We start from the raw sequence: 27,597 nt of genomic DNA, 5'->3' as shown, positions 1-27,597 counted from the left end.
CTAACAACAGGGCTTAAAGACCCAGAATCTGCAAGGCGTATTCCAGTGGCACATTCTCTAAAAAAAAATCTCCAAAGCTGCCAGAGCAGCAGGCTATGGAGAAGAGAATGCTTTGCCCATGTCCAGTGTGTCCACCTACGCAGAATATACATAGTCAGAATGGGATGTCAGGAAAAGCAACCTTGGACTGAACAGCATCTTTACTTTGTGGTTGGGTGTCTTGGTGATGAGTGGATAGCAACACAGCACCATCAACCCTGAATCCGATCAATATAAATAAATAATCTGCTACTTAGCGTGTGTTTAAAAGTGTACCACCAACCCAAATCCTCCATATTTAAAGGGTTTTCTTGTAGTCTCACTGCCATATTATTGTGAGAGCAATGTTTTTATTTTATTGTAAGAAGAGATTAATTCTTGCCAACGCTACTGCTGGATCAATAGCGAAGGTAACCTAAATCACAAACTCACAGAGTTTTGTTTTTCCTGCCATAGCTAATGGAACTCAATATTCTACAGTGAGGAGAGGATGGAAGGCTACAACAAGAACGAAGGAGAGAATTTATTTATTTAGAATATGTTAGGAACATGATTCACAGTACATCATATTAGGGTGGCTACATAATGGTGTAATGGTAAATAGGTAACCAAAAAAAAAAAGCAAAGGAAAGAGAAGACATAGGTCATACGCTAATTATGGGAAACTGGTGTTTGTTTTTTTTTTGTTGTTGTTGTTTTGTTTTGTTTTTTTTCCTTTCATAAGCAAAGCCATACAAATGTTTCATACTATTTCAGCACAGGTAAAAGATTGACTTATTCAATCTGTACATTCCTTATTATGGTTAAACATAATAATATTTAGATTAACATTATCGCATATGTTACAATGTTTAATTTAAATATGCTATTATGTCTCATTGACTTGTTGGTTTAAGGTGCAATTTATCAAATTCTACAGTAAATATGTTCTTCTTAATTGTTGCTCTTTGGCACGCTTCTGGTTTATTTAAATAAAAAAGTGTAGGCCTGACTCAAGTATAGTACACTGCCACGAACAGCAGAATCTGCAGGGTTTTTTGTTAACATACGCAATTTTAGGTTTCCTATAATCTTACTTACAAACAACTGTATATGAATTTCAGTTTACAAGTAAAATGGCTAATGAATGGCAAAATCCAAGGGAAAAAAATTGTTACAGCAATTCCTCCCTGGGGAGAGTGATTTTGCACCATGAAAACCTTGTATAAAATGTTTTAGACAATGGAGATTTCTTATTAGGAAATTCTTGTTGCTTCTTATCCTACAGCAAGCCAACAGAATCCAGGACTTTTCGGGTCCAGAAAGGCTTCATGAGATACAATGTAGCTGTAATATATGTTGGCACTCTAGTGGTGTCACAGCTACAAACTTTCATGCTTACACAGCCAGTCTGTGTAAAGAGCTTAGTGAGGGTGGCTTCTGTCTATAAAGAGGTATGCCTCCTACTCTTCATACAATACCTGTTTTTGTTCAAAGGAGGAAAGTTTTAGAGTTTGCATTATGTGTTGCTTTATAGCCTGTTTTCATCTTCCTGACCTCTGGCTACTTATGGGCTGATTAATATTTGGTTAGAGTCAAAGGTGGACAACAGTAAACTAACATTTCTCCTTCTGATGTCAACGGACCAGGACGCCACTGAAGTGGACCAAAACTGGTGAAGTTTCACTTTATCAAAACTCTTCAAATGCCAGAAGCCAAAATCCACAGCAATGTGTTTCACACCGGAAGGCTCATGTCAGCAGCTGGCATTCACAGGGAACACAAGGGGAAGTCTAGCTATGTAAACAATGACAGCTCTTCCATGCCCAACTATTTCACAATTAAAGAAAAATGAAACCCCATTCAAACTAGAATACTTACTACAAGGCCTTGTTCTGTTCCTTTCTGACTCAGTTTGCCCTTGAGGTGATCTCTCAGCTGCAGAAAGGAGTATTTTGGCACATGATTAAGTTACAGTAGGTTTCTGGTACAGTGCAATGTGTTTAGAAGGCAAAGATTTTAAAAGAGATTTTGTGGAGGTGTTTTGTAATGCAGGTGAGATGTGGAATGCTGTGCTACTCCTGAGAAAAACACGTTTGGCTGTTCCAGCTATTGATCCCCATATATGAGCATGCTGATTCCAAAGAGGCAATTCATAGCCTCACCAAGTGTGTATATTCTTAAAAAAAAAAAAAAATTACAACTGTCTTTTTCTTCAACATATCAGAAAGGACCAAAAGTGGTGAGTTCAAATTGTTGACAGAGGTGATCGAAAGGGGGCAGAACCAGTGAAGAGAATCAGTCTGTGCAGTAAATCAAATATATGTGAAATGCAATTCATTTTCAGTTACCCTTTAAACTTTTTAAGATTGCATATGGCCATGTCCTTTAGTGCTCCTGTTTCACCTGAAAGCTACTTACTGGCTTTAGAACTGAGATGTCTGCGTGAAGGATATGGTGTCAGACTTATCCACAGCAAAGCCTCCATTGACATATGATTTCTTGGTCTCTGTTTCATCATTATCAAGTGTTGTTGTTTCCAAGGCAAAAGGGTTGACTATGTTGACTTCAGAATTGACATCCATCTGCTCCAGCTCCTTTTTAGAGAGCTTCTCCACTATTCCTGTACCAAAGGCATCTCCCAAGACATTAACCATTGTTCTGAATCGATCCCTATGGAACAAAAATGTCAGAGAAATCATTCAATATGTTACCCAGAAAATCCTTTTAGTAAACAAAAGCGACGTTAGCAAATAGTGAGCTCATGTTTTTTTCCCAGTGTGGATTCTAGGCCATTCTGGCCTTACAGGAAAAAGCGTGGGAGGACAAGGGATCAAAGGGGAGAATTTTCCCCACGTGAATTTGAACAAACCTGGTTTGACTTCCCAAATGAATGCCTTTGTACAGAATGAGTGAAGCTATAAGTCACATAACTGGTCTGTTAACAGCAGTAATCAAACTGCTGTGCAGAGACTTTAAGAAGTCTTATGGGGAACACTTCTCAGGCCCTGGAGTATGCTACACAGCTGGCTCTCTTTGCGATGAGACCACTCTTGGAGGAATGGAAGGAGAGACTGTGGGGCACAGCAGAAGTGTTTGCCTTTTGCCTTTTTGACATTTATTTCCTCAACTAGAGAAGTGCCTAGCCCAGTATTTTGGCCTAAACTCTTGTTAAAGAATTGATGTACAAAGTTGCGTTGTCATATTAAGAAACATGATGCTTCTGTGCTGCCAATCTTTCTCCCAAGAGAAATGTGACCTGAAGGCCTTAAAAATATGCCACTGCTTGGCAGAAAAGCAGGAATACTATGCAAAACGTGAAAACTGGCATGGGAGACTTCAAAAACAATAATGAAGTGAATCAGTTCCCAAACATACTCTTCTACAACAGCTGCTGAACTCTAGCATGAAAAGGTGGCTATGGATTCTCCATGTGGGAGGGAAATAACTGGTAGGAAGAGGGAAGGATGTAGTAAATGTCCAGTAGGATCAGTAGGATGAGTGAGTTGCACTGAAAACTCATTTTTCTTAATAATCATATTCTACTTCTTTATTAAAAACATGGAAAATCTCCTCAAGCCTACATAAAAAAAAAACTTGATGAGTTCAGAATTAACTAGAAGATTGTTAATAAGCCCCTACTAGCAGGTTGCAAAATAATACATTTTAGGCAGTAAGTACGAAAGGCAAAAATGTTAATAATCTACGTGTCATCGTGATGTGCATTCCATCTGCTGAAGTGCAAAAGGCACTGCTAATGATCCCTTGTTCATGAAATTAATTTTCTTTACATCGCAAGACACCTTCATCTGAAACATATGTCAATTAGAATCAAAGACAGTTCTCTGTTTCATGGTGGAACAGGTACCTTCTATGTATTATTATTGTGCCTAAGAATCACCTAAATTGTGGACTGAAGAAAAGATAGAAAGGCCCTGCAGAAGGAACTGGACAGGTTGGGTCTATGGGCTGAGGCCAATGAGATGCAGTTCAACATGGCTAGGTGCCGGCTCCAGCACTTTGGTCACAACAACCCCATGCAGTGCTACAGGCTTGGGGCAGAGTGGCTCAAAAGCTGTGCAGAGAAAAAGGATCTGAGGGTGCTGGTCGATGCTCGCCTGAACATGAGCCAGCAGTGCGCCTAGGTGGCCAAGAAGACCAACGGCATCCTGGCTTGTATCAGGAATAGTGCAGCCAGCAGGACCAGGGAGGTGATTGTCCCCCTGTACTCAGCTCTGGTGAGGCCACACCTTGAGTACTATGTTCAGTTTTGGGCCCCTCAAGAAGGACATCAAGGCCCTGAAACATGTCTAGAGAAGGGCTAAAAAGCTGGTGAAGGGTCTGGAACACAAGTCCCATGAGGAATGGCTGAGATAACTGGTTTTTTTGTTTGTTTGTTTTATTTTGTTTTGTTTTGTTTTTAAGTCTGGAGAAGAGGAGGCTCAGGGGAGACCTTCTTGCTCTCTACAGCTACCTGAAAGGAAGGTGTGGGGAGCTGGAGGTCGGCCTCTTCTCACAGATAAGTAGAGATAGGATTAGAGGGAATGGCCTCAAGTTGCACCAGGGGAGGTTGAGGTTGGAAATTAGGAGAAATTTCTTGTCAGATAGAGTAGTTAGGCACTGGAACATGTTGCCCAGGGAAATGGTGGAGCCACCATCCCTGGGGGTGTTTAAGGAAAGGTTGGGTGTGGTACTTGGAGACATGCTTTAGTGGGTGATATTGGTGGTAGGGGAATAGTTGGACCAGATGATCTTGGAGGTCTTTTCCAACCTTAATGATTTTATGATTCTATGATAGGGTCCATTAAATTATGATTACCATAGTTAAGTATGGAATGACTGTTCTCTTTCTGTCTCATTCTCATGAAGGAGTTAGAGGACATCAAGTAAAAGGATTATGAGATGGGTTTAAAAAAAAAAAGTTTTTTGTCCAACACGTTGTTAGGTTGTGGAATTCTTTTTCACAGGACATCTGGATACTAGAAGTTGATATGGGTTCCAAAAGAAACGAGGCAAATTCACATCAGAAGAAATCTGTTGAGCACTGTTAAAACAAAAAACACTTCTAACATGGGAACTTTTTGAGTTGCCACTTCCTGAAGGCTAGGAAAACACTTTGGGAAAAGTAACTATATACATTTGTTTTGTTCTTACATTCTTCTTTAGATACCTGCTCTGAGACAGTGATTTGTACAGATCTTCACCATCCTTAACAAAACTAAATGAGCACTGGTAAAAGAGCTGGAGAAAACAAAATGATTGTGGAGCACAGTAAACAAACCTATTAGACACTGTTGCAGACAGTTGATGGGGGAAATGTACACTGTTTGGTGCTGGTTCTTTTTGGAGGAATGATGTTTATACTGAAATGTAATTGATTCTTGGATCCATTTAATAGGCTTGGTTTTCTGGAGATCAGTTTCTCTACAGCTTGAAAAAATGAGTTATATAATCAAATAAATTAAGTGTATCTGTGAAATACATAGGTTGCTGCCAAGAAATCCTTCAAGAAAATCATTGAAAAAGGTGGGCTAGGAAAAGGAATGAACTTACTTTGAGGGTAAATATACGCCTAAGAAAATGAAATGCAGAGTCTATGAAATGATTAGTATCTGTGGATTGGTACCAACAAAATATCACCCATGATGAGTTAATGCCGGTGATCAAGACCTCAGTCTAAGCATGATAGCTTGGACACTTTAGGAGGCAGAAAAAAGCTGTATTATAAACTAAAGTTATACTCCTTAACTTGGGAATCTTGCTATTCTTTCCCAGCGAATCATGGGACAAAACTGAACACCTATTCCTTCTTGAACTCCAGAATACATGATGTCATTCTTTGGGGTTGTTGCAGAAGTTGCTTAGAAATGTCTTATTTGAACAGAAGACTTGTGGTTAAATGCTTCTCTCCAGAAAGAGATGCTTAATGGGACTGAGAGGTTTTTATGTGCTCTGAGGTGAAGCGGTTGGGATCAGAGATAAGCAGTGCTTTCTGAGTTTGCACGTGTGCTTGCTGGTCATGGGGCTGTATCCTTAAGAAACTGTCTCAGTGAAAAGCAGCCCAAGCAAACTGATGTTGGCAGAATGTACCCTTGTAGAGCCTGTCATGTGTGTGCATATAGAATCAAGGTCCAACTTTGCTTAGTTTATGTGCTCCACTCCATCTTCACCAGTGTATAGCATTTATGTGCTTTGTTAGAATCAGCTGAGATGATTCTGCTTGTGGCTGCATTTGATTTTTGTGAATGGTGTATCTATTTAGTAAAATATGGTAGCAGTTGAGAAACTGCAGAGGTGCTCCTTAGTACTGTGAAACATGCTTTTCCTGAGTGTTACACTAATGATTTAACAATGTTGTGCCCACTGGCTGAACAGCATCTCTGGATGTGAGGTTATTAACTTCCATCCCACACTGTAGGACTTCTCACAGAATTATAGCCATGGCTACATCCAATTCTATATTGAACAAGGCTGGCTACAAAAAGAATCTTTGTCCAATTCCTGCAGCATTCCTACATGATTTTGTTCTTCTTTCACAGGCCCACGTTACTAAAAAGCTTATGTAAGAATTAAAAGTAATAATAAATAAATAAATATCAAGTGCCTTAAACTTACAGAAGCCAGTCAACTGCAATGATCAGAGTAACATCTTCGGCTGGCAGGCCAACAGCGCTCAGTACAATCACCATGGTGACAAGTCCAGCTTGGGGGACACCAGCAGCTCCAATGCTGGCTGCTGTAGCTGTGACACTAAATCCCAAATAAAGACAGAAAAATGCATTTAGGATAAGTGCTGCTCACAAAAGCTCTATTTTCTGGCACAAATAGGCATATTTCACTGCAAGGAAGAAATCCAAATGTTCCAGTTTTCCTGTTGAGTAGTATCTACTCAGCATGTGCGGAAAAGTCAATTGGACAAGTTTGAATCAGTGCCATTACAGTTCCTAACACTTGGAGCAGAGTCCATTGCTCCTTGAGCAAGCGAACAGCTGTTAGGATTACAATGCAGAATAAATAGATAAATGCATGTCCAACGTACAACTTAAATCATAGGAAGATGCTGAGTTGGGTTTGCAAGTGCTTACTGTGAGATAATGATGGCAATTTCCCAATATACCTTAGCCCAGCCCACCTTCTCACCTGATTGCATAGGCTCTGGAACAAGAAATGAGAATTATTCTGTTTTCTCCTGTGCTGTGAATGATAGCTTTAACTTTCCCATGAGGTATTCGAAGTAAAATCCTTCATTAAGAAAAACACCAACTAAATGTGTGTCTTGGCTTTAGTCTTACCTAATGGTAACTATTTGGCCAATATCCAGTTCCAAGTCATTCAGTTGTGCAATAAATACAGCTGCTACTGCTTCATAGAGAGCTGTGCCATCCATGTTGATGGTAGCTCCAACTGGAAGTACAAACCTGGTAATTCTTTTATCAATGAAGTTCTTTTCTTCTGCACAGCGGAAGGTGACAGGCAAAGTGGCTGAACTGGCACACAGATAAACACAGAAAGTAAGCACAGGTAATATGCCATTTCCTTTATCTTTCCTTTTCCTTACAGCCTGATTTGCAGACAGGAAGGCTGCAGTATGAAAGTGAAGAGTTGGGTTTTAAAGCAAAACTATCTTTGCTCTTTCTTCAAATTATAGGAAGAAATAACAAAGTCTTGGTTATCCTCAAAAATACACATTAAAATCTTCATAATGTATGTAACACTGAAACAGCCTAAATTCTAGCAAGGCCGTAAGTAATTAACTGAATGGCAAAAAAATATTTCCTGAATTTGTATTAGGAAGACCAGACTCTACTTTGGTAAAAGGACAGCACAGCTTCACTACAATCTATACTGCCCTTTTGGGTACTGCAGAAATAATGACAAAAGTAATATTTCAACCTCCAGGGTATTTACAATTGTCCAGGTGAAATCAGATATGTAACAAAGTGACAATAAAATCAGAGCACAAACAATGCAATTACTACTAAGAACATTACAGAAAATAAATGTTTCTTTTGTTTACCTGGAAGAAATCATGAGGGCTGTCAGAAGTGCCTGAGCCATCCCCATGGCAAAACGAAAAGGATTTTTCCTTACTATTATTAAGTAGATCAGTGGCAGAATTACAGTGGAATGGATTGCAAGCCTGCAAAAGAAAATGGAATAGTTAAATTGATGGACAGATTTCATTGCCTTGTTTCAATGATAAGATGGTCATAAATACATCTAATTCTGTCCTCAAATACAATTGTGAAACTCTCAGAGACTTTAGTTACACCTATCTTTAATATTTAGAGAGCAATATCCTATTTAAAAATCCACATTTATTTTGTGGAAAATTGTGTAAGCCGAGGTCTACAATTCAGACGTCTACAATTCAAACGTGGTTATTTTACATTGATTCTATATATTAAACTGAGATATTTCAAATGCAATATATGTAACCTTACATATATCTTTCATGTTGTAAGGTGCTGAAATACTGTGTTTTGAAACTATCACTTTTTAAAATTTAGTGTGTAGACATGCAATGATGAAATTGTCCTCCTGACTTTACACATTGCTCAGGTGTATTTGCTTGGATATTTGGGTGTGTTTCAGGGACATAGTCATCCGTCGAACATTGTGCATTAATCCTGAATGCATATGCTGTAGAGTTTTGCGGACATTAAGATTATAGGCAAACAGCCTGCTATGAGTATACTTGAAATGAAATATATGTGAATAGTCTGTGAAGTATTTCCTGTGTTCCAAGGTCACAAGCCATCATGGCAACATCAGCTTTTTTTGAAAAGAAATTAAAACAGCATGGAAACACAAAACCCAGAACTGTTGCATATATGACCGTGGTATTTTTATTCTGTCCTCACAAGATATTCTTGCAAATGTTACTGTGCTGTAACAGTGCTTTATAATTTAGAGTAGTTGATAAAGATGACAATAAATCATGGTGCCATTTGTTCCGCCAAAAACAGGCAATTAAGAGCCAGAGCCATAGTACGGAAATTTACAAAACCACTGAAAAGGCCCTGACATCTAGCTACTTGTTTCCTTGGAAAAATGATCTTGTTAAAGACAATGGGCATTAAGTTTTCACTCTTTACGTGAAAAATGATTTATTTATTGGAATGTAAAAGAAAGCACACAACATGTATCAATAAAAATCTGTAAAGAACTCTAGAAAGAAACATAATAATTTATAAAATGGTGCTTGAGAACAAACTGAATTATGCAGAACATGTAGAAAAAATACATAAACTTAGATATTGTTGGGTGTCTTAACAAAAATGTTGATGCGAGTAAACTTTTCAAGTAATGTCTACATCTACAAACATAATGACTTCCAAATAAAGTTATTTTGAAAATTTTAGATCTGCACTTTGCAGCATAAACATGGCATTATCCAAAATTACATTTGTGCATATCTATTTTGTTACTACTGATTTTCATGAGACAAATTAGAAGCAATATTTATTTGCATGTATTAAACACAACACATAACAAGCAGCAATTTTTATTTCTCAAAATAGCATTCTTTAAGCATTCAGAAATGTAACTGTCTTGCTGCTTTCAGAAGAGACAAAGGCAAAGACAAGGCCAGACTGCTTGCTGCAGCTTCCTTTCTCCCTTAGGCTGAGAGTTCTCTGGCAATCATATTATGCCTCCTATTTTGATTTTTCTCCTCTGTGACTGCTAACATATCCTAATCCTGACACTGCTGCTCTAAAAAGGGATGGGATGAAGACATTTTCTGGGCAACCAGAGCAGAGGCATTAGGGGAAGATTATTGCCTTGTGTTGACCTAAATAGAGGCTGAGATATGTCGCAGACAATGGTGGGAAAGAGTTGGTAGGGTTGAGGATGTGAAAGGTCATGAATAAGAAAGTTGGGAAGAAAGTGAGGTATATAATGAGTTGGAGAGGGAAGAAAAGGGAAAGGAAGAGGAGGATAAGACATACAAGCTCTCGTGATCTTGCACACTTTTCTTGCTAGTGAAAACAAGAAGTATGTTTGAGACAACCTGTAACTCTTAGGACCAACCTTAAAGGAAGGATGATAGAGAAATGGCTACAAAAGATGTACATGAACAGAAAACACCACAAACACAAGGCAAATAACGATGAAAGCTAAAAATATGGTGGGAACAGAATCCAAAACAAAGAAAAAGCACAACTCCTCCAGTTTGAAGAGCAATGGGAAAAAGGGCATTCCTGAAGGCCAGAAAATATAGAATCATAGAATGTCTTGGATTGGAGGGACCTTAAAGATTGTATAATTCCAACACCCCTGCCATGGCTGGGGACACTTCACACTAAAATAGGTTGCTTGAAGCTCCATCCAACCTGGCCCTAACACTTCCAGGGATGGGGCATCCAAAACTTCTCTGGGCAACCTGTTCCAGTGCCCCACCACCCTCATAGTAAAGGATGTCCTCCTTATATCTAATCTAAACCTAACCTCTTTTAGTTTAAAGCCGATACTCCTTGTCCTCTCACTACACTCCCTGACAAAGAGTCCCTCTCCAGCTTTCCAGTAGGCCCCCTTTAGGTATGGGAAGGCTGCTATAAGGTTTCCCTGGAGCCTTCTCTTCTCCAGGCTGAACAACCCCAACTCCTTCAGCCAGTCTTCATAGAAAAGGTGCTCCAGCCTCTTGACCATGTTTGTGGCTCCATCCTCTCAACTCCTTCTAATACATCCATGTCCTCCCTGTGCTGGGAGCCCCAAAGCTGAATACAGTATTCCACCTGGGGTCTCAGGAGGACAGAGAAAAGGGGCAGAATCACCTCCCTCAACCTGCTGGCCACGCTGCTTTTGATGCAGCCCAGCATATGGTTGGCTTTCTGGGCTGCAAGCGCACACTGATGGCTCACGTCAAGCTTCTTGTCAACCAGCACCCCCAGATCATTCTCATCAGAGCTGTTCTTAATCCATTCTCCCCCCAGCCTGTATTTGTATTTGGGATTGCCCTGACCCAGACGCGGAACCTTCCACTTGGCCTTGTTGAACCTCATGAGGTCCACACAGGCCTACCTCTTAGGCTTGTCCAGGTCCCTCTGGATGGCATCTCTTCCCTCCAGTGTGTTGACTGCACAACACAGCTTGGTGTCATTGGCAAACTTGCTGTGGGTGCACTCGATCCCGCTGTCCATGTCACTGACAAAGATGTTAAATAGTGCCAGTCCCAGTACTGACCCCTGAGGAACACCACTCATCACTGATCTCCACCTGGACATTGAACCATTGACCACAACTTTTTGTGTGCAATCATCCAGCCAATGCCCTACCCACCAAGTGGTCCATCTGTCAAATCCATGTCTCTCCAATTTAGAGAGAAGGATATCATGGGGGACAGTGTCAAATGCTTTGCGCAAGTCCAAGTAGATGATGTCAGTTGCCCTTCCCCTATCCACCAATACTGAAACCCCATCACAGAAGGCCACCAGCTTTGTCAGGCACGATCTGCCCTTAGTTAAGCCATGCTGGCTGTAACCAATCACATCCTTATTTTCCATGTGTCTTAGCATAGTTTCCAGGAGGATCTGCTCCATGATCTTGTTGGGCACAGAAGTGAGACTGACTGGCCTGTAGTTTTGCAGGTCCTCCTTTTATCCCTTTTTGAAAATGGGACTGTCACGACTTCTCATATATGATGGGGAGAGGCTTAGCAGCTGCATCTGCCAGTTCCTTCTGGACCTGTGGATGTATCTCATCAGGTCCCATGGACTTGTACACCTTACGGTTCCTTAGATTGTCTTAAACCAGATCTTCTCCAACACTGGTGGTTCATCATTCTTCCTGTCTCTGCCTTTGCCTTCTGGGGCCCACACCTTGTCCCTGGAGCTCTTGTCAGTGAAGACTGAGGCAAAATATTCATTAAGTAGCTTAGCCTTCTCCATATCCTGGGTGACCAGGTCTCCTGTTTCCTCCTGGAGAAGGCCCACAATTTCCCTCATCTTCCTTTTATCACCACTTCATCTATAGAACCCTTTCTTATTGCCCTTGATGTCCCTAGCTAAATTTAATTCTAAAAGAGCTTTGGCTTTCCTAACCTGATCCCTGGCTGCTCAGTGTCTCTGTATCCCTCCCAGGCTATCTGTACTTGCTTCCACCCTCTGTAGGCCTTCTTTTTGAGCTTGGTCAGGAGCTCCTTGTTCACCCATGCAGGTCTCCTGGCATTTTTGCCCAACTTCCTCTTTGTTGGGATGCATTGCTCCTGAGTTTGAAGGAGGTGGTACTTGAATATTAACCAGCTTTCTTGAGTTCCTCTTCCCTCCAGGGCTTTGTCCCATGGTACTCTACCAAGCAGATCCCTGAGCAGGGCAAATTCTGCTCTCCCAAAGTCCAGGACAGAGCGTTTGCTGTGCTCCCTCCTCACTGCCCTCTGAATGCAAAACTGCACCATTTCACGATCACTGCAGCCAAGTCTGCCCTTGAGTTTCACATTCCCCACCAGCCCCTCCCTGTTGATGAGAATGGGATCCAGCACTGCACCTCTCCTCTTTGGCTCTTCTATCATTTGGAGAAGGAAGTTGTCATCAATGTATTCCAGGGATCTCTTGGTTTGCCTCTGCCCTGCTGTGTTGTCGCTCCAACAGATATTGATGTTGTTAAAGTTCCCCATGAGAACCAGGGCTTGTGAATGTGAGGCTACTTCTACCTGTTTATAATGGGCCTCATCTGCTTGGTCTTCCTGATCAGGTGGCTTGTAGCAGACCCCCACTAGGATGTCCCCTGCCCCTGCTGTCCCTTTAATCCTAACCCATAAACTCTCTGTCAGCTCTTCTCCCATCCCCAGGCAGAGCTCTATGCACTCCAGCTGCTCATTGACAGAGAGGGCAACACCCCGTCCTCACCTCCCTTGCCTATAACCTTCCATCCTAACACTCCAGTCCTGCGAGCCATCCCACCATGTCTCTGTAATGTCAATGAGATCATAGCACTGCAGGCATGCAAACATCCCTAACTTCTCTTGTTTATTTCCCATGCTACGTGCGTTAGCATAGATATTTGAGTTGGGCCCCTGATGAAACTAACTTACTGGCTGGAGTGGCTGGAATTACTTTGTGCTGCTCTTCAGGTGCTTTCCTGCTGACCCATGATCCTTCTCCAGGCTCTGGACATCTATTGCTGACACTGGCATCAAACTGGGAGGAGCAGGATGGACTGAGGTTTCCCTCCCCTGAAAACTTTAGTTTAAAGACCTCTTCACCAGCTTGGTAAGCCTATGACCAAAGATGCTCTTCCCCTTCTCTGAGAGGTGGACCCCATCAGCCCCCAGCAGACCAGGTTTCTCAAAGCAAGTCCCACGGTCTAGGTAGCCAAACCCTTGTCTATGCCACCAGTCCTATAGCCATCTGTTGATTTGCCAGAATCGATTGGCCCTTTCACTCCCCTTGCCTTTGACCAGCAGGACTGATGATAAAAACTACCTGCATTCCTGTGTCTTTTACTGCTGCTCCCAGGGCTCTGTAATCCCTCTTGACACTCCTCAGACTGCTCCTGGCTGCATCATTGGTGCCCATGTGAAACAGCAGCAGTGGATAATAGTCCTTATGACATATGAGGCTTGGCAGATAGGACAGGCACCTTTTCCCTGCAGCCTACAGCCTTGTGTGTACAGTGTCATCTTTGCTTCTACGATCTAATATACCCTTCTTGATGGTCAGTTTTGCAGAGAATGTTTGCCATTCTCTACAACACCCTGAGCATCACCCTCTGTAGACCTTCCCTTAAGAGACAGAAATGCTGTACTAGCAGCCATCAGGGAAAATTGTGACCTGTGTAATGGAGTTCAGTGGAGTTCAGTGGAACATACTTTTTCTTGCCAAGGATATAATGGTGGGCACCCTTGCTGTATGCGTTGTTGCTTGGTTGTTACCAGGTAAACAGGTGTCTGTATGTGGTGATACTTCGCAAAGGAAGTAATCTGGAGAAGGTACTGTGTCTTCACGCACATCCTAAGGAAGATATGTCCTGTTACAGTGCAAACAGTAACCATTAATAGGTAAGCAACCATAAAGCTTGCTATCTGATGTAAAATTGAAGCCAAAGGGTAGTCATAATCCATCTAACATATTCCTCCTCTGAATTAATAGGCTTTAATAACATAGAAAATGTGCAGAAGTTATACAGTGTCATTCTATAAATGACTTCTACCTAACTTCTGGTCATGATCTCATTTATAGTTTATATAGAAAGTATTAGCCTCATGATTTACAGTCTCCTGGTAAACATCAACTTGTGCATCCTTTAAAAATTAGATTTATTTTCCAAGATGAAACAGAAAATAAGAAAGAACCAGTGCAGAAAATAAGAAAAAAAACAATGTTATGTATTAGACAAACACAACTATCACTCATCTCTATAGCATTTTTGAAAGTGATAATTCATTGCTATTTCTGAAGCTGTGATTTTTATTTAGAAAGTCACTACTTCTCAAGTTTTGAACAGCTGGTCCAAACATGCTGGTTTATGCACAAAACAACACAAAAACTTTGAAATAATTATTATTATCTAGCAAAAAATCATGCAAAAAAGAGATCCTTCTTGATTCTTTATAAAGAAGTTTGCATTTAAGACTAAAATATTACCCTTCTCTTTGCTTGTTAGTCAGAAAGCATGTGAATAACATTTGAAGAAAATACCACGGATATGTATAAAGCAGGGGGAAAGAAGCTCTTGAACAACTTTGGATCTAGCCTCTATACAAAATATGAATAAATCCATAGCTTACTGAAGGAATTACAGGAGTGAATGAATGAATGAAGCAATGAACCAAGACAGCCTAGAAGTTACGTTCCACTGAACTGGAAATAGAAATTTAAATGGATTTAATTTATTAGGACCATAAAATCTATTTATCTTTCCAAAGGCTTCTTTGCAGTAATAGTAATTTTCTTCAGAGATGTATAATGATCTAGTATTACAATGAATACCATTTGAAGGTTCTGTATCTGCAAAAGAATTTCTGCAGGTGTAACTGCCTCTGCCTCAGACTGTTCTATACAGTCAAGGGTCTACAAAAAGAATACCAAAAATGTTTTGTTGATTGGTTACGTTATGCAGATAGCAACTGCTACTTTTGCAGCTTTACCAGCTATTTTTGTGTTGAAAGAACGGTGTGATCCCCAGAGCTACTCTCAGTGTTAGCTACCTGATCTGTGTTGGAGTGGGATAGGATCGGTTTCCTCTTTGGCATCATTTCTCATGCCGTGCATTTACTTTGCATTTGTATTGGGCAGTGCAACTGATATAATTTGGTCCCAGAGGTCCCATAGAAATTCTCAGCTTTATACAGATATTCATGTATGTTCATTGGCCTGGAAATCCCCTCTGAGACATGATTCACCTTACCCTTACCCTTTTCCAATTTTTTCTAGTTTTTAAAAGAAGCAATGCGACTTTCAAAAATCATAGAATCATAGAATCATAGAATATCCCGAGTTGGAAGGGACCCATAAGGATCATCAAGTCCAACTCCTGGCACCACACAGGTCTACCCAAAAATTCAGACCATATGACTACGAGTCCAAATGCTTCTTAAACTCCAACAGGCTTGGTGCAGTGACTACTTCCCTGGGGAGCCTGTTCCAGTGCAAGACAACCCTCTCAGTGAAGAACCTCTTCCTGATATCCAGCCTGAACCTCCCCTGTCGCAGCTTGACACCATTCCCTCAAGTCCTATCGCTGACCACTAAAGATAGATGGGTGCCTGCCCCTCCACTCCCCCTCATGAGGAAGCTGTAGACTGTGATAAGGTCTCCCCTCAGCCTCCTCTTTTCCCGGCTGAACAGGCCAAGTGACCTCAGCCGCTCCTCATACGTCTTCCCCTCTAGGCCCTTCACCATCTTCATATCCCTCAAATATAGTGATATTATCTGTTTCAGCATCAAGTTGAGAAGACAAAATAGTGAATACAAGAACAGCCTTTTTTTGTTTCTTCTAAGAATTCATGGCACTTAGGTTTTAAAACAAAACATACATTCAGCAAAACGTGTATTCAAAACATTCTCATACAATTTTCATTGACAGTATTTTTTGTTTCTGACCTAGGAGACGCTGGTTGTTGTAGATAATTAAGTTGTAATCAACTAAGCTCCAAAAATTGCATACATTTAATTTAATCTTTACAAAACAACGTACCCACTTAATACTGTAGCCATATAAAGACCCAGTTTACGAAAGATTTCCCAGTCCTCAACTTCTATTATCTTCCCAGCAATTAAAAACACAATACCAATTGGCATATACCTAGAAAGCAAAAGTAAAGCAATTAAAAATGTATTCTCAGAAAAACTGCATGCTCAACAAGTCACGATTTCTTGTACAGTAAAGGTTTTTGCAACAGATTGAATGATTTGCTTTGATGTTCTGTTACACAACTGATTTTACTCACTTGCAGCAAGGTTACATTAGAGAGAAAAAAAGGCTAGGAAATCAGAATAAATTTTAACTTTGTGCATGGTCTAACAGCTACTGCATGATCTACTGTCCCAGAATACACAGAAGTTAGGAATGGGTGTGGGTTTTGCTCTGCTGCAGCAAATGTTTATGAGTGGCTATAACCTTACTTGAAGGTGGAAGTTTGCAGGGTTGAGAACAGGATTTTGTGCTCTGATCACACAGAGATGGGAAAGGTCTCCTGCACTTTCAGGAACTGCCCTGTAGCACTGGGAACTGTATGTGAATCACCTACACAAAAGAGTCATTTTAATGTTGGGATAGCACAGTCATCAGTTTGTTGTTTGATGGAAGGGTCCCCATCCCACAGTGAACTTGCTCAAGGCCATGTGCAGCGGAAATGAATAGCTGCATTGGCTGCTGCCTACAGCAGACAAATTCAAGGCAAAATTCAGGGCTTATGCTAGCACCAGTTCCTCTGCATTCCTTTTACCACCACAGAGCAGGCTGTGACACAGACAAGATGCCAATTTTCAGCTTTGATAAATGTAATATAAACTAATTTATAAATTTGTGAGTTTATGAAATTTATACATTTTAAAATATTAACTTATAAAAATGTGTGTGTGTTATCTCACAAACACAGTAGTACTTTCCCCCGGTGCAAAGTAGGGGGTCCTAGTTCCTGCTGAATGCTGAACTTGGCGAAAGGAAAACTAATTCCTCACACTGCCAGTGTCCATCTTTACCTTATACAAAGCAACAGCTCCCACATCTCTAGAGACACAAGGAGCCTGAAGCCAGACTCAGGCACATGCAAAACAAAGGGTAGCTTATGGGTAGGATCCTGTATTTGTAGCACATGCTAATTCTGGGGTCTTATTAGCGGTAATTTGCTGCAGAGTGAGGCAGCCTATTCCATGGGACTTTAACTCAGTTGGGCACCAGATTTGTACTGTCTAGCACAGTACAAGCTGCAGAGACTAACCAGCAAGAAGTGTGCAGCTAAGCCCTGGACAGGTTTACTGTTTTGCAGACATCTCAGTGTGCTGAAATGGAGGGAAAATACATGGAAGGGAAGGATCTGCTAAGCTACTGTTAGTGTGAAACAAGCAAGGTGGATACAGGCAGAGAGTACACAGCAAATGCCACAATGCACACTCCATGTAGGATTAAACTCTGGAAAGGATTGGATGTGCTTGTGGTGCTGATCCTGTAATTGTAATCTGCACACCTACTGAATGCACGGACACAAGCTTTGTGAATAGCTCTGAAGTCCAACTAAACACCATCAGATGTGTTGCTACTTTCTACTTCTTTCCGATCTGGGAACATTATGTGAGAATACTGTGAGAATGTTATCTCGCAAAGCCTATTAGCACAAGGTAAATGATGCCAAGTTGTATCTTGCATATCGTTTTGGATTTTGCTCTATGCTGTGGCTTGTATATTAAATTATATTTCTAAAGGAACTCAGCTCCTAGGACAGCTACCCTGTGAACATAAAGGCTATCAGGGAATAGTGTTCAAGACTGAGAAAGGCATGTGGGTGATTCTTCTACAGTCCTCAAATCACCAGCACAGTTGTACTGGTTTGATATAAACTTCTAGTGACAATGTCTAAAAAACTCAAGATTCTTGTGTATCAATGGGACTGTTCCTTTAGTGTATAGTAAGTGGAAGCCTTGTCTCTAGTTTCCTCAAAAGGATCAAATTCTGTATAAATGAAACTGTTTACCAGCCTTCCTTTAAAGCTGTTTGCTGAAGAGCACACATACAAAAGCAAATGTGAAGTATGAGTCTGCTCTTACATTTTCAATGACAAAACCCCCCTAAAGAATTAGTTAGGAAATGCCAGTATACCCTTGGACTTACCACATAATTATCTGAACTATACTCATTGTAGCTTCATTCAGTGCATTGAAAAAATCCACCAGCACTTGGCCTTTCTCTCCCATTTTCCCAATAACCATTCCAAAAACAAGACAAAAGACGATCAACCCAAGTACATTGATGCCATCAGAATACATTCCCACGATCTTGTATTCTTGGGTTTTGTTCTATAGATCAGAGTCAAGGGAAAAAAGTTACAATCTGAAAACACAGAGTTTACTTTAAAGAGTTCTAAAATGAAAGCATAATTAGATCTTTCTTTGGAAAGATATGGAGCTCTTCTCCAGATATTCCATTCCCTTTCTGGCATTGCTGCATGGGAAAGTTCAGGAATGAAGGTAGAATTAAAACTGCCTTTAAAAGCTTTGTATTTTAAGGCTATGCAATGATCTGATCACATCCTATGGGAGAGTAAAGCACCCCTTAATTTATGTTGGCCTTTACACACTTCTGACACAAAGAATGGCAAGGTCCAGGTATCCTCAGTCATGCCTTCATTGTACTCAATACTTACTCCGTACTGTGGTGAACAAATCTCAGCTGATGTAGAATCCCTGTGGTCATTTCTAAGCAGCTCAAGAGCTTTTGTCCAGATATAAGATAAATACTCCATTGTGTAAGAGCTGGGATGATGCTGTTCAATTTTGCCCCCATTTAAAAATCTACTTTTCAGCTGAAGTCAGTGAAATTGCATAATTTATACCAGAGTTTGAAGCACATCACAAAAAAATCCTACTAACTAGGTAGTTATTCGCACATTCCTCTGTGTTTGTACAGTATTAATATATGATGGGTGCATTTCCTCACGGAATCCTGCTTCAGGATTTAATTAATGCCCTTTCATATAGCTCATATTCCCATGCTCTCATTACTATGTGATGAAATTTGGAAGGAGTACAGTAAAAGGAACATCGATCTTTTATTGTTCATAGTTCTGTGTTCATTGACTAATGAATTCCTTTCTTACTATTCTGCAGTGTAATTATAGGCTTAACAAACTGTCAACACCCATAAGCTTTCCCGACCTCTAATCAGAGGTTTGTTAAACATCTTTACTTTGGTCTCTTAACATTTTTTTACAGAATAACAAACTATTAAGTAACAAATGCTATCTATTATTTTGTTTTCCACTTCAAAAAAAAATTACAATTTTCTATTTCTATTTCTAATTGACAATTAATTTGCATATACATTTACTGGAGCATATGAATTCATTATTTTCCTATATAATCTATAATCTTTGTACTGTTTATAGCACTAGAGCCATGAGGTTTTCTTAAACTTACTTGAAGATCCTCATAATCAGCTCTAGCTCTAGCATTTATTAAAGTTTTGTGGCCTCCCTAAAATATATCTATGTACCATTTCCATATTTCTCTCAATCATTAAGTGCCGTGTCAACTAAATCAAATTTAATCTATGTTCTTCCTTCCAAATTCATATATTATAATGGAATGTAACAATAAAGGTCGCACCTCTGAAACCTCTGCTGTCGTAGCAGACGTAACAGATTCTTCCGTAAATATGGAGCTATTTTTATCCACGCCAGTTGTAACTTCCACTTTTTCACGTTTGGTTTTATACTGAAAAAGTTTCGAAAAAAAAACAACAGAACATCTTATTTAGAAATATGAGGAAACTCATGGACAAAGGCATAGACACCCCCTAAAAATAACACGAAAATAAACCGATCTGACACACAAACACATTATTTCCCAATTAATTGGGAATAATTTCCCAATTAATATGAGACACCGTTGCTCTGTTATTGCTCAGATATTGTAATTCAAACAAGTGATTCAGAGGTAATATACTATGAATTCTGCTATCCAGATTCCCAGGTGCCCTGCGGACCTGGATGCAGTCTTGCAGTGGATGAGATATTGCTCCTGACAAAGGCAAAGGGATTTTTTACTGGAACAGTCTAGAGAGAATCACCAACAGACACCCCAGGAGAGGCCTGTTGTGCCAATGCACTTGATACAAACAGAATGTTTGCACATGGTACACTGCTAGAGAACGTGTGTCAGTCTCATCACCTACAGAGGACGCTGTAGCATCCTGCTATAAGGATAATTACACCAATATTGTTTTATATGGCCCATAAAAAGAGGGACTTGTCTACCTTCATTCTTTCTATGAAGTTTAGTACAGGATTGTATACTTCCACAAGGCAGAAGAGTTGCCTCTGAAGTCATTAACAGATGAAAAAATGTGCAGGGAGAAGTTTTGTAAACTGGAAATATGCTCAGTGTTCTGCACAGCAGGACAGTTAACATCATTTTCTGATGGGAAAGGTAAACTGCCTCATGTACAAACTTCAGAGTAACTAGTAGGCAGCCACTGAAGAAGACAAAAAGGGAGAGACCATCACAAAATACAGTTTGATATATTTATGGATAAAGATGACTGAATCTGAAGTAAGGCTGAGACAGGGGTTTCCTTTTTCAACTTCCAAATCTCACTGCTTCTGAAAAGAGATGTCTCAGACTAACATCTGGCAACCTTTTCCTCAAGATGAACCAGCATCACTGGTAATGGACATCTGATGTGAGACACAGTGGGGTGAAGGCTGAGTTATGCAAACTTCATCAGACATGGAGGGATTTAAAGAACGTGGGAGTAAATCCTCATGACATTGTCCTTGTAACACTGCCTGTCCCAAAACGGAAAAACTTAAGTATTAATACATTGCTTGATTTCTGCATCCAGCTCCTAAACAGTGTCTTTTTGCAAGGGATGATCAAGAGCTGACAACAAAGTATTTATCGTAATGGAAACAAAAACAAAATGCCTTAAAATAAGTCTTTTTATGGGAGATTAAGATACTCATGGACTTCTAAAAAATTATTCTCAAATGACATAGTTTTTGGGAAATAAAATAACAAGAATTTGTAGTTAGCAATGAAAACTATAATAACAAAGAAGGGTGTTCAAACTCACCTGTTGAAAACAGGCCTGGACAAGGTTTTCTGGGAACATATTCCTGTTAAAAAAGGAGAAGCATTTCAACACTATACTAAGAACAAATTGTTTATCTAAATAAAATGATAAAATTCACTTCTTAAAAAATAGATCAGTTTGTGTTCCTTTATCCAGAGAACAATGTGATTAGCACTGACAGAGCTGACGTCCAGAAAAATCAAGGGTTCAGGACTTCTAATGACCAGTACACTGTCCTCCTAAGGTGGAATCCTTGGGCTTATTTTTCAGTATATGGTATTTCTGTTTGTTAGCTACTGAAGTTTTGTTTTGTTTTGTTTTGTTTTTTTGTTTGCTTGTTTTTGGTTTGTTTTGTTTTTCCTGCTGCATCATTTCCATCAATTGCACAAGGAGTACAGGAGACAGTCTGAAGTCTTCTACAGAATTTCTAAAATATATGCTGGAACAAAAGAATAACTCTTACAAACACCATGCTGGAAGCATCAGATATGTGGTGTGTTCCATTGTAGTTCTGAAATATGAAATTAATCTTGGCTTATGGAAGATTCCCCTGTGTTATTCCAGGGTCAAGGGCTGCTTTCATGAACTGAAAAATTAGGACATCAGGTCAGGAGAAGTGCAATCCAGTTGTGTCTCTCTTTTCCTATGGCCAATTTCACATTCAAACAGTTGCAGAAAACAGCATTAATTATTTATTGAATATTCAACTTATTTTCTAGAGAAAGTCAGTTTCTACAATGAAGCAGAATTCATTATGTCCCTTCCATATCTTGTACACACTTCTGTCATTATTTTTCAAGTTTTTAAAGCAAAATTTCATTTAAGACAAGAGTAGTTTGTAGAAGCCTGGGATTTACACTAATCTTTACAAGACTGTCTGGATTTGGATTGTAAATCTGATGAATACGCAGAAAAAAGTAACAACAAATCCTTTAAATCAGAGTTTCAGACCTCAACAGTAATTCCTATTACAGTCTTACATTTGTTTACAAGAAATTGAGCTATGAAGTGTAAAACCCAGAACAGTCTAAATTATGGTCCTTATTATATAAAAAAAAAGGGTTTTTGCATGGAGTTTCATCAGCCCTGTGAATATGTATGGACATATTCATGTGGAAATTAGTGGTAAATGACTGCACTATGTTTTATTATGTGGCTGATCACAGTGCCCTGCTGTTTATACGTGGGGCAAACAACCCTGTGTAATGAGATGAATACTCCATAGAGCTGCCATTCTGCTCATGCACAGGCAGGAAGGAATAGAGGCTGGGAACAGCTGTGGATTGTTGAATATGAGGTTGTGGGGTTGAGGACTGTTCACACCAAAGAGGTCTACCTTGATCTGGGCTGGGGCAGAGATGTGCCAGATGACAACAGACATTTGCTATTAAATAGGATACGTAAGCAAATACATACATATATATATACACATGTATATAAAAAAAATGGCAAAGAACTGTGGATCTGGAGTTGCATCTGCAAATGTCAGTCATTTCACGAAATGAAGAATGCTGAGAAAGCCACTTTTAGATACATAGTTGAATCTTACATGATAGATTAAGTAAAAATTCTAGGAAAAAAAAAATAGTGGGCATGAACAGTGATATGGAACAGACACTAACTGCAGCTGAAGAAAAAAAAACTGCAGAAATGTTTGTGAGGGAACTGCTTAGCTACTATTGGAAATGCGGCCTTGTTTTTCTGGATTTTGCCTAATTCCTAAACATGTCAGAATTTATTCAATTCTTATCAATTCTGAAAACCCACTCAAGTCTTTTGCAGACTTTCCAGGGGCTGCTTTCTTCTAACCACTTTACAGATCTGTCATTTACCAGGATGCTATTGGAGACAAACTCATGATAAGGCTGCCTTACAAAACATTGATGCAACATTTTAAAGAAACCACTTGGAATATACTATAAAATGTCTAACTTGTTGGAATACATATTACTCTCTACTTGTTCATTCCAAAAATACTGGAAAGTGTTTTTATTGTATTACATATTACAACTTTATTATTTGGACTTCTGCAAAAAGGGTATGGAAACAAAAAAAAATCTCACCTGATCAGATCCAGCATGGCATCAACAGTACTGACTTCTGGGGTGCTGCCCACTCTGTCAATCTCATCTGCTGTTTGAGGCACTCCAGGTTTAATAGTCACAACTAAGACAATCCCTTAAGAAGGAGAACCAGGGAAACAGTTCATAGTGCAAGCAGAGGTATTGATACATCCTGTCTGTGTAATGCATCTTGTGTAGTTAAAATCTTCATGAGCTAAACTCATCAAATTTTCTTTGCTTTGGTAAAACTAGCTTATAGCAATAAAGCAACATAAGGAAGTGGCTGCAGAAACAAATAAAAATTTGGGGGCAGGAAATGCTAGGTCTAAACTTGTGACTACTGAAACCAGTAACTAATTTTCCACTGACTTTAGTGGCTTCATTTTAGGCATTTTTAATAATACGTAGAAATGCTAGCCCTTTCCAAATATACACTTTTGATTTTCAAAATCCAAACTGCATTTATGTAACTCTGCACAATGAAACAAGTAATATCATAGTATCATGCAACATCTTATATTAACCTCTTAGATTAACCTCTGGAGGTTCTCTGGTTTAACCCCTCTTTTGGGACAGGGACAATTTCAAAGCTGGATCCAGATAAAACATGTCAGTCTTTATTAAGTCTTCCTCACTGTATATTCACTGAAAATTCCCAGACAGATATTATCCTACACAGTGTGACCGCAGTGATATATTGCTCTCCATAATGCAACCTCTAGGAATGACTCTAGCCTCGTATGTCTGTATGTGATACTTTATTGTTAAATACTGCTTTGGTTTATAAGTAGGCTACATACAATGCACATTTTGTACTTCAAATAAATATACAACAGTTTATTTTTAGTGGGTGATATCTGTGCATAGTATTAACTTGAACTCAACAAAACACAAAGGTAATCCACAAATGACATGACAGCTGACAGCAGAGGGCTTAATTTTATTTCTCTTTAAGAACACAGCCTGAAGATGTCTGTTCAAGCAAATACGTGAGATTTCAACGCTGTTTGTAGGGAATGAACTTTCTGCAAGAGGAGACGTGAACTTCCTAGTGGTGGGAGTGGAGCCTGGCAGTGCCATAGGGGATAAAAAACTTCTAGGAAGGGAACTGGATGACACAGAAAGCCATGTTTTCTCCCACTCTTTCAGGTGAAACAGGTAATACATTCTTGCAGCTGAGAACTTATCATCTTACTATTGAATAGCAGGACTAACTTCTCCCTGCATCTGGCTACAAGTGTGTATAATGGTGTTTGTATGATTCCTGAATCTCCTCTCCATACTGTCTTGGTAAATTAGCATTGCCATAGTGCTGTATACTTCTAATTAGGCAATGATGAAGATTTTAATAGCATTGTAACTTTTTACAGAGTACCTAGTATTACGGCAATGACTGTGGTGCAGAAATAATATATGACTGCTCGCAAACCAATCTTCCCAGAAACACTGGAATCCAAAGCAGCAACACCTGCAAAAAGAACCACAAAAACAAAATGCTAAAAAATAGTCTTAGAAGAAACTAAGTATTTTTGTAGATGCTTAACTCTATGCAGAAAATATTTCCTTATTCTAGATATTTCTAAACACTTCATTAGCAGTTGCACTTCTGAAAAATTTCTGTAGCAGACCAACTTATTTCCTTCTTCTTCTTTACACTGTTCTACCTGGATTTTTCTAGTAAAAAAAATAATTGATCTTTTTCTGATTCCTTGGTGTAGGTGATGAATTAGATTCTTGTGTTCAATGAAAGCATGTTAGAATCTATTCCTATAATTACTTGACCACTTCACTTCATCAGATCTGTAACATTTTGGTTTTAAAAGTAAGGACAGTGGGACTGTCTCAGGTCTTTTATCCTAGGTTGCTCAAAGGCACACACAGACAAGCCAGGCTCATTCCTAGCAGGCTTGCTTTTGTGCTTTTGTTAACAAGGTTTTTTTTTTGTTGTTGTTGTTCTTTTTTTTGGACTAAAGCTGTTCTGCAGGGGCTGGGTTGTACCCATTACTCTGCCTGTATCTGTCATTGCCAGGAACTGAGGGCTGCTTTTGTTAATGGAGGTGGGAAACGTTCTAAGAAATGTGCTGTTCTGCAGTTACCTTAGCATCTGGCAGCAATATAATATCAAACTGATCAGAAAGTGTTTTGTAATTGTTTAAAATATTTACATTTGTGTCTGTAGGCATACAATTCAGTAACCAGGATAAAATGAGCATCGTGACTTGACTGTCTATAACGACACTAGTTAATAATTCACTGCTATCTATTATACATTTGTGATCCATTTACATTTTTATGTTTACTGAGTCAGATTATCAAAGTCTGGCCAGATTCCCTTACCATGAGGATATTTAGCCTCAGAGAAAGGTGATCTTCCAGAAAGAATTAAGTTTCAAAAACAAAGGAAAAAAAATCAAAGATTTCTGACACTAATGAACTTACTGATCTTTGAGCTCAGAAAGGATTGTAGCAAGCATACTTTAACCAAGTGTTGATACCTCTTTCAGAAGATATACTAACAGCAGTAACAACTTGTGCCTAGAGTATTCATATAATGCCTTACTTGCTCTGTTAATTGTTATTCAAAATGCAAACAACCCTGTTAGGGAAGAATGAAGGTTATTTTATTTCATCATCGATTTGATTACATTGGGATCTTCCACAAAACAGCATATTGTCGGATTGATTGCAGAAGAACTATATACAAATGCAGAAATCAGTACATAAAGACTATCTCACTTGTACAGCAAATAATGATAATAAAAATCTATTCGTATTGCAATATGGTAGAGACCAGTGCACAGAAAAACACAGTGCCACAGTAATTACAGGAGGCTTGCAGCACTGAGGTGGTTGTTTGAGGAGCAAACAATAGAATGGACATAGAATCTGGGCTACCATTTTCATTTCTTGCCTTGGCAACTGGGTAAAACACGGTGGAAAGGAGGCTCTTTGCAATGCTGTAGGATAAACAGTGGAAACTGGCAGTAAGAACTCTTGAGATGGATAATAACAGTCAAGGGATTCTATGGACAATGGAAGAGTTGGTTTCAGTGGCTGTCAGTGCTAAAACTTACACACCTGCCATACTGACTTGGAAGGTTTAACATCACTTTTTTTTAAAAAAAGTGAACTGGTATTACCAAAGTTCCATATTTTTTAACAAAAAGTTCATAAAAATTAGAAACACTGAATTCTATAATTAAGCTTGCTTTATAGACTGTCAATAGCAGTCAGATGGCCAGTGGAGGTAAGATGGGATGGTAACATATTCTCATGGGATGGAGTTCTTCACAAAACTTGTTTTATGACCTTTTTTTGCTTGACAGTCTTGCTGAGCCAGCGTACAGCTTAATACACGTGCAAGTTTATTTCCCCATAGTAGTCAGTTATAAAGATTCTACAATTAGTATGACACAAAATTCCTATGACAGCAATTCTGCTGGCTCCAAATAAAATCCCTTTCCAAACTACTATGTTCACTGAAGTTATAGAGGCATAATTAAAGGCAAACTTTGCCCCTGCATTTTTAAACTGGATAATGATCCTGTTAAAGAGTGAGCTGTGCTAGAATCTAGGTTGTGCTTCTACTGCAATGTTGGTGCTGCTTTCCTAGGAACTGTAAAAACTTGCAAATAAGTCAGGCAGACATGATTAAGTACAAGTATGCTATAGCATGACAAGTGATTTTTTTTGTTTGTTTGCTTTTTTGTCTTTTTGTTTTGTTTTGTTTTTGAAAACAGCTGTACTCTGAAACAAAATTATCAGGATTATGCTCCCTTTTGTGAATGAAGTAGCATCCACTAGAAGTTCCACAGATAGATTTACAAAGGTTTATCTTGTTAAATGTAGGAAAACACAATATATAAAAGTAGCTTTTTTTTTCCTGCTACATCCCACTGTCACGAGTGAGAAAGTCATAATATGTTATAATTGATAGCTATGGGCTTCTCAAGCCAACTGAGAACAAAATTTCCACTGAAATAACACCACAAGTCTGTAATTTCTTTGCACATAACTGGAAGATTTAATGGAAGATGCACTAAACAAAGCATACAGCTTACTCTAGTTCATAAGAAAATTTATTTCTCAGACTAAGATGGCACACACGCTACTCAAAACGGAAAGCCTGCAATGTTGTAAATAAAGATAAGATCACAAAAACACTGCAGTTAAACTTGTCTATCTACTGTGGATTGCCACTACATCTAGTTTATTTGCACTTTCCCTCCCTTGACCTACCCCCAAGTTTTATACTGTTTAAACAGGTTTAAGCAGATTGACTGCA

The 27,597-nt window shown here is 39.3% G+C and overlaps 1 protein-coding gene across 3 annotated transcripts in view; it reads right to left on the bottom strand.

The window, feature by feature from the left end:
• Positions 1-550: 550 nt before the first annotated feature.
• The window catches only part of SLC1A1 (solute carrier family 1 member 1), a 60,541-nt gene continuing 33,494 nt past the window's right edge, over positions 551-27,597 (bottom strand). For 2 of the 3 annotated variants that reach the window (XM_048050981.2, XM_048050982.2), the window contains 10 exons: positions 24,688-24,780; positions 23,313-23,427; positions 21,250-21,292; positions 19,782-19,889; positions 18,289-18,473; positions 16,156-16,263; positions 8,036-8,158; positions 7,311-7,505; positions 6,634-6,768; positions 551-2,691 (listed from right to left, as the gene is read on the bottom strand). In XM_048050981.2, coding sequence (XP_047906938.1) covers positions 2,445-2,691; positions 6,634-6,768; positions 7,311-7,505; positions 8,036-8,158; positions 16,156-16,263; positions 18,289-18,473; positions 19,782-19,889; positions 21,250-21,292; positions 23,313-23,427; positions 24,688-24,780 — 1,352 coding nt within the window. In that variant the 3' untranslated portion in view covers positions 551-2,444. The remainder of the gene's footprint in view (positions 2,692-6,633; positions 6,769-7,310; positions 7,506-8,035; positions 8,159-16,155; positions 16,264-18,288; positions 18,474-19,781; positions 19,890-21,249; positions 21,293-23,312; positions 23,428-24,687; positions 24,781-27,597) is intronic. The other variant, XM_048050983.2, reaches the window with a different exon arrangement.

The sequence above is a fragment of the Anser cygnoides genome, chromosome Z (assembly GCF_040182565.1).
Source record: "Anser cygnoides isolate HZ-2024a breed goose chromosome Z, Taihu_goose_T2T_genome, whole genome shotgun sequence".
NCBI lineage: Eukaryota > Metazoa > Chordata > Aves > Anseriformes > Anatidae > Anser > Anser cygnoides.
The sequence above is the reverse complement of the archived record's forward strand: the minus strand, read 5'-3'. Positions and strand labels throughout refer to the sequence as shown.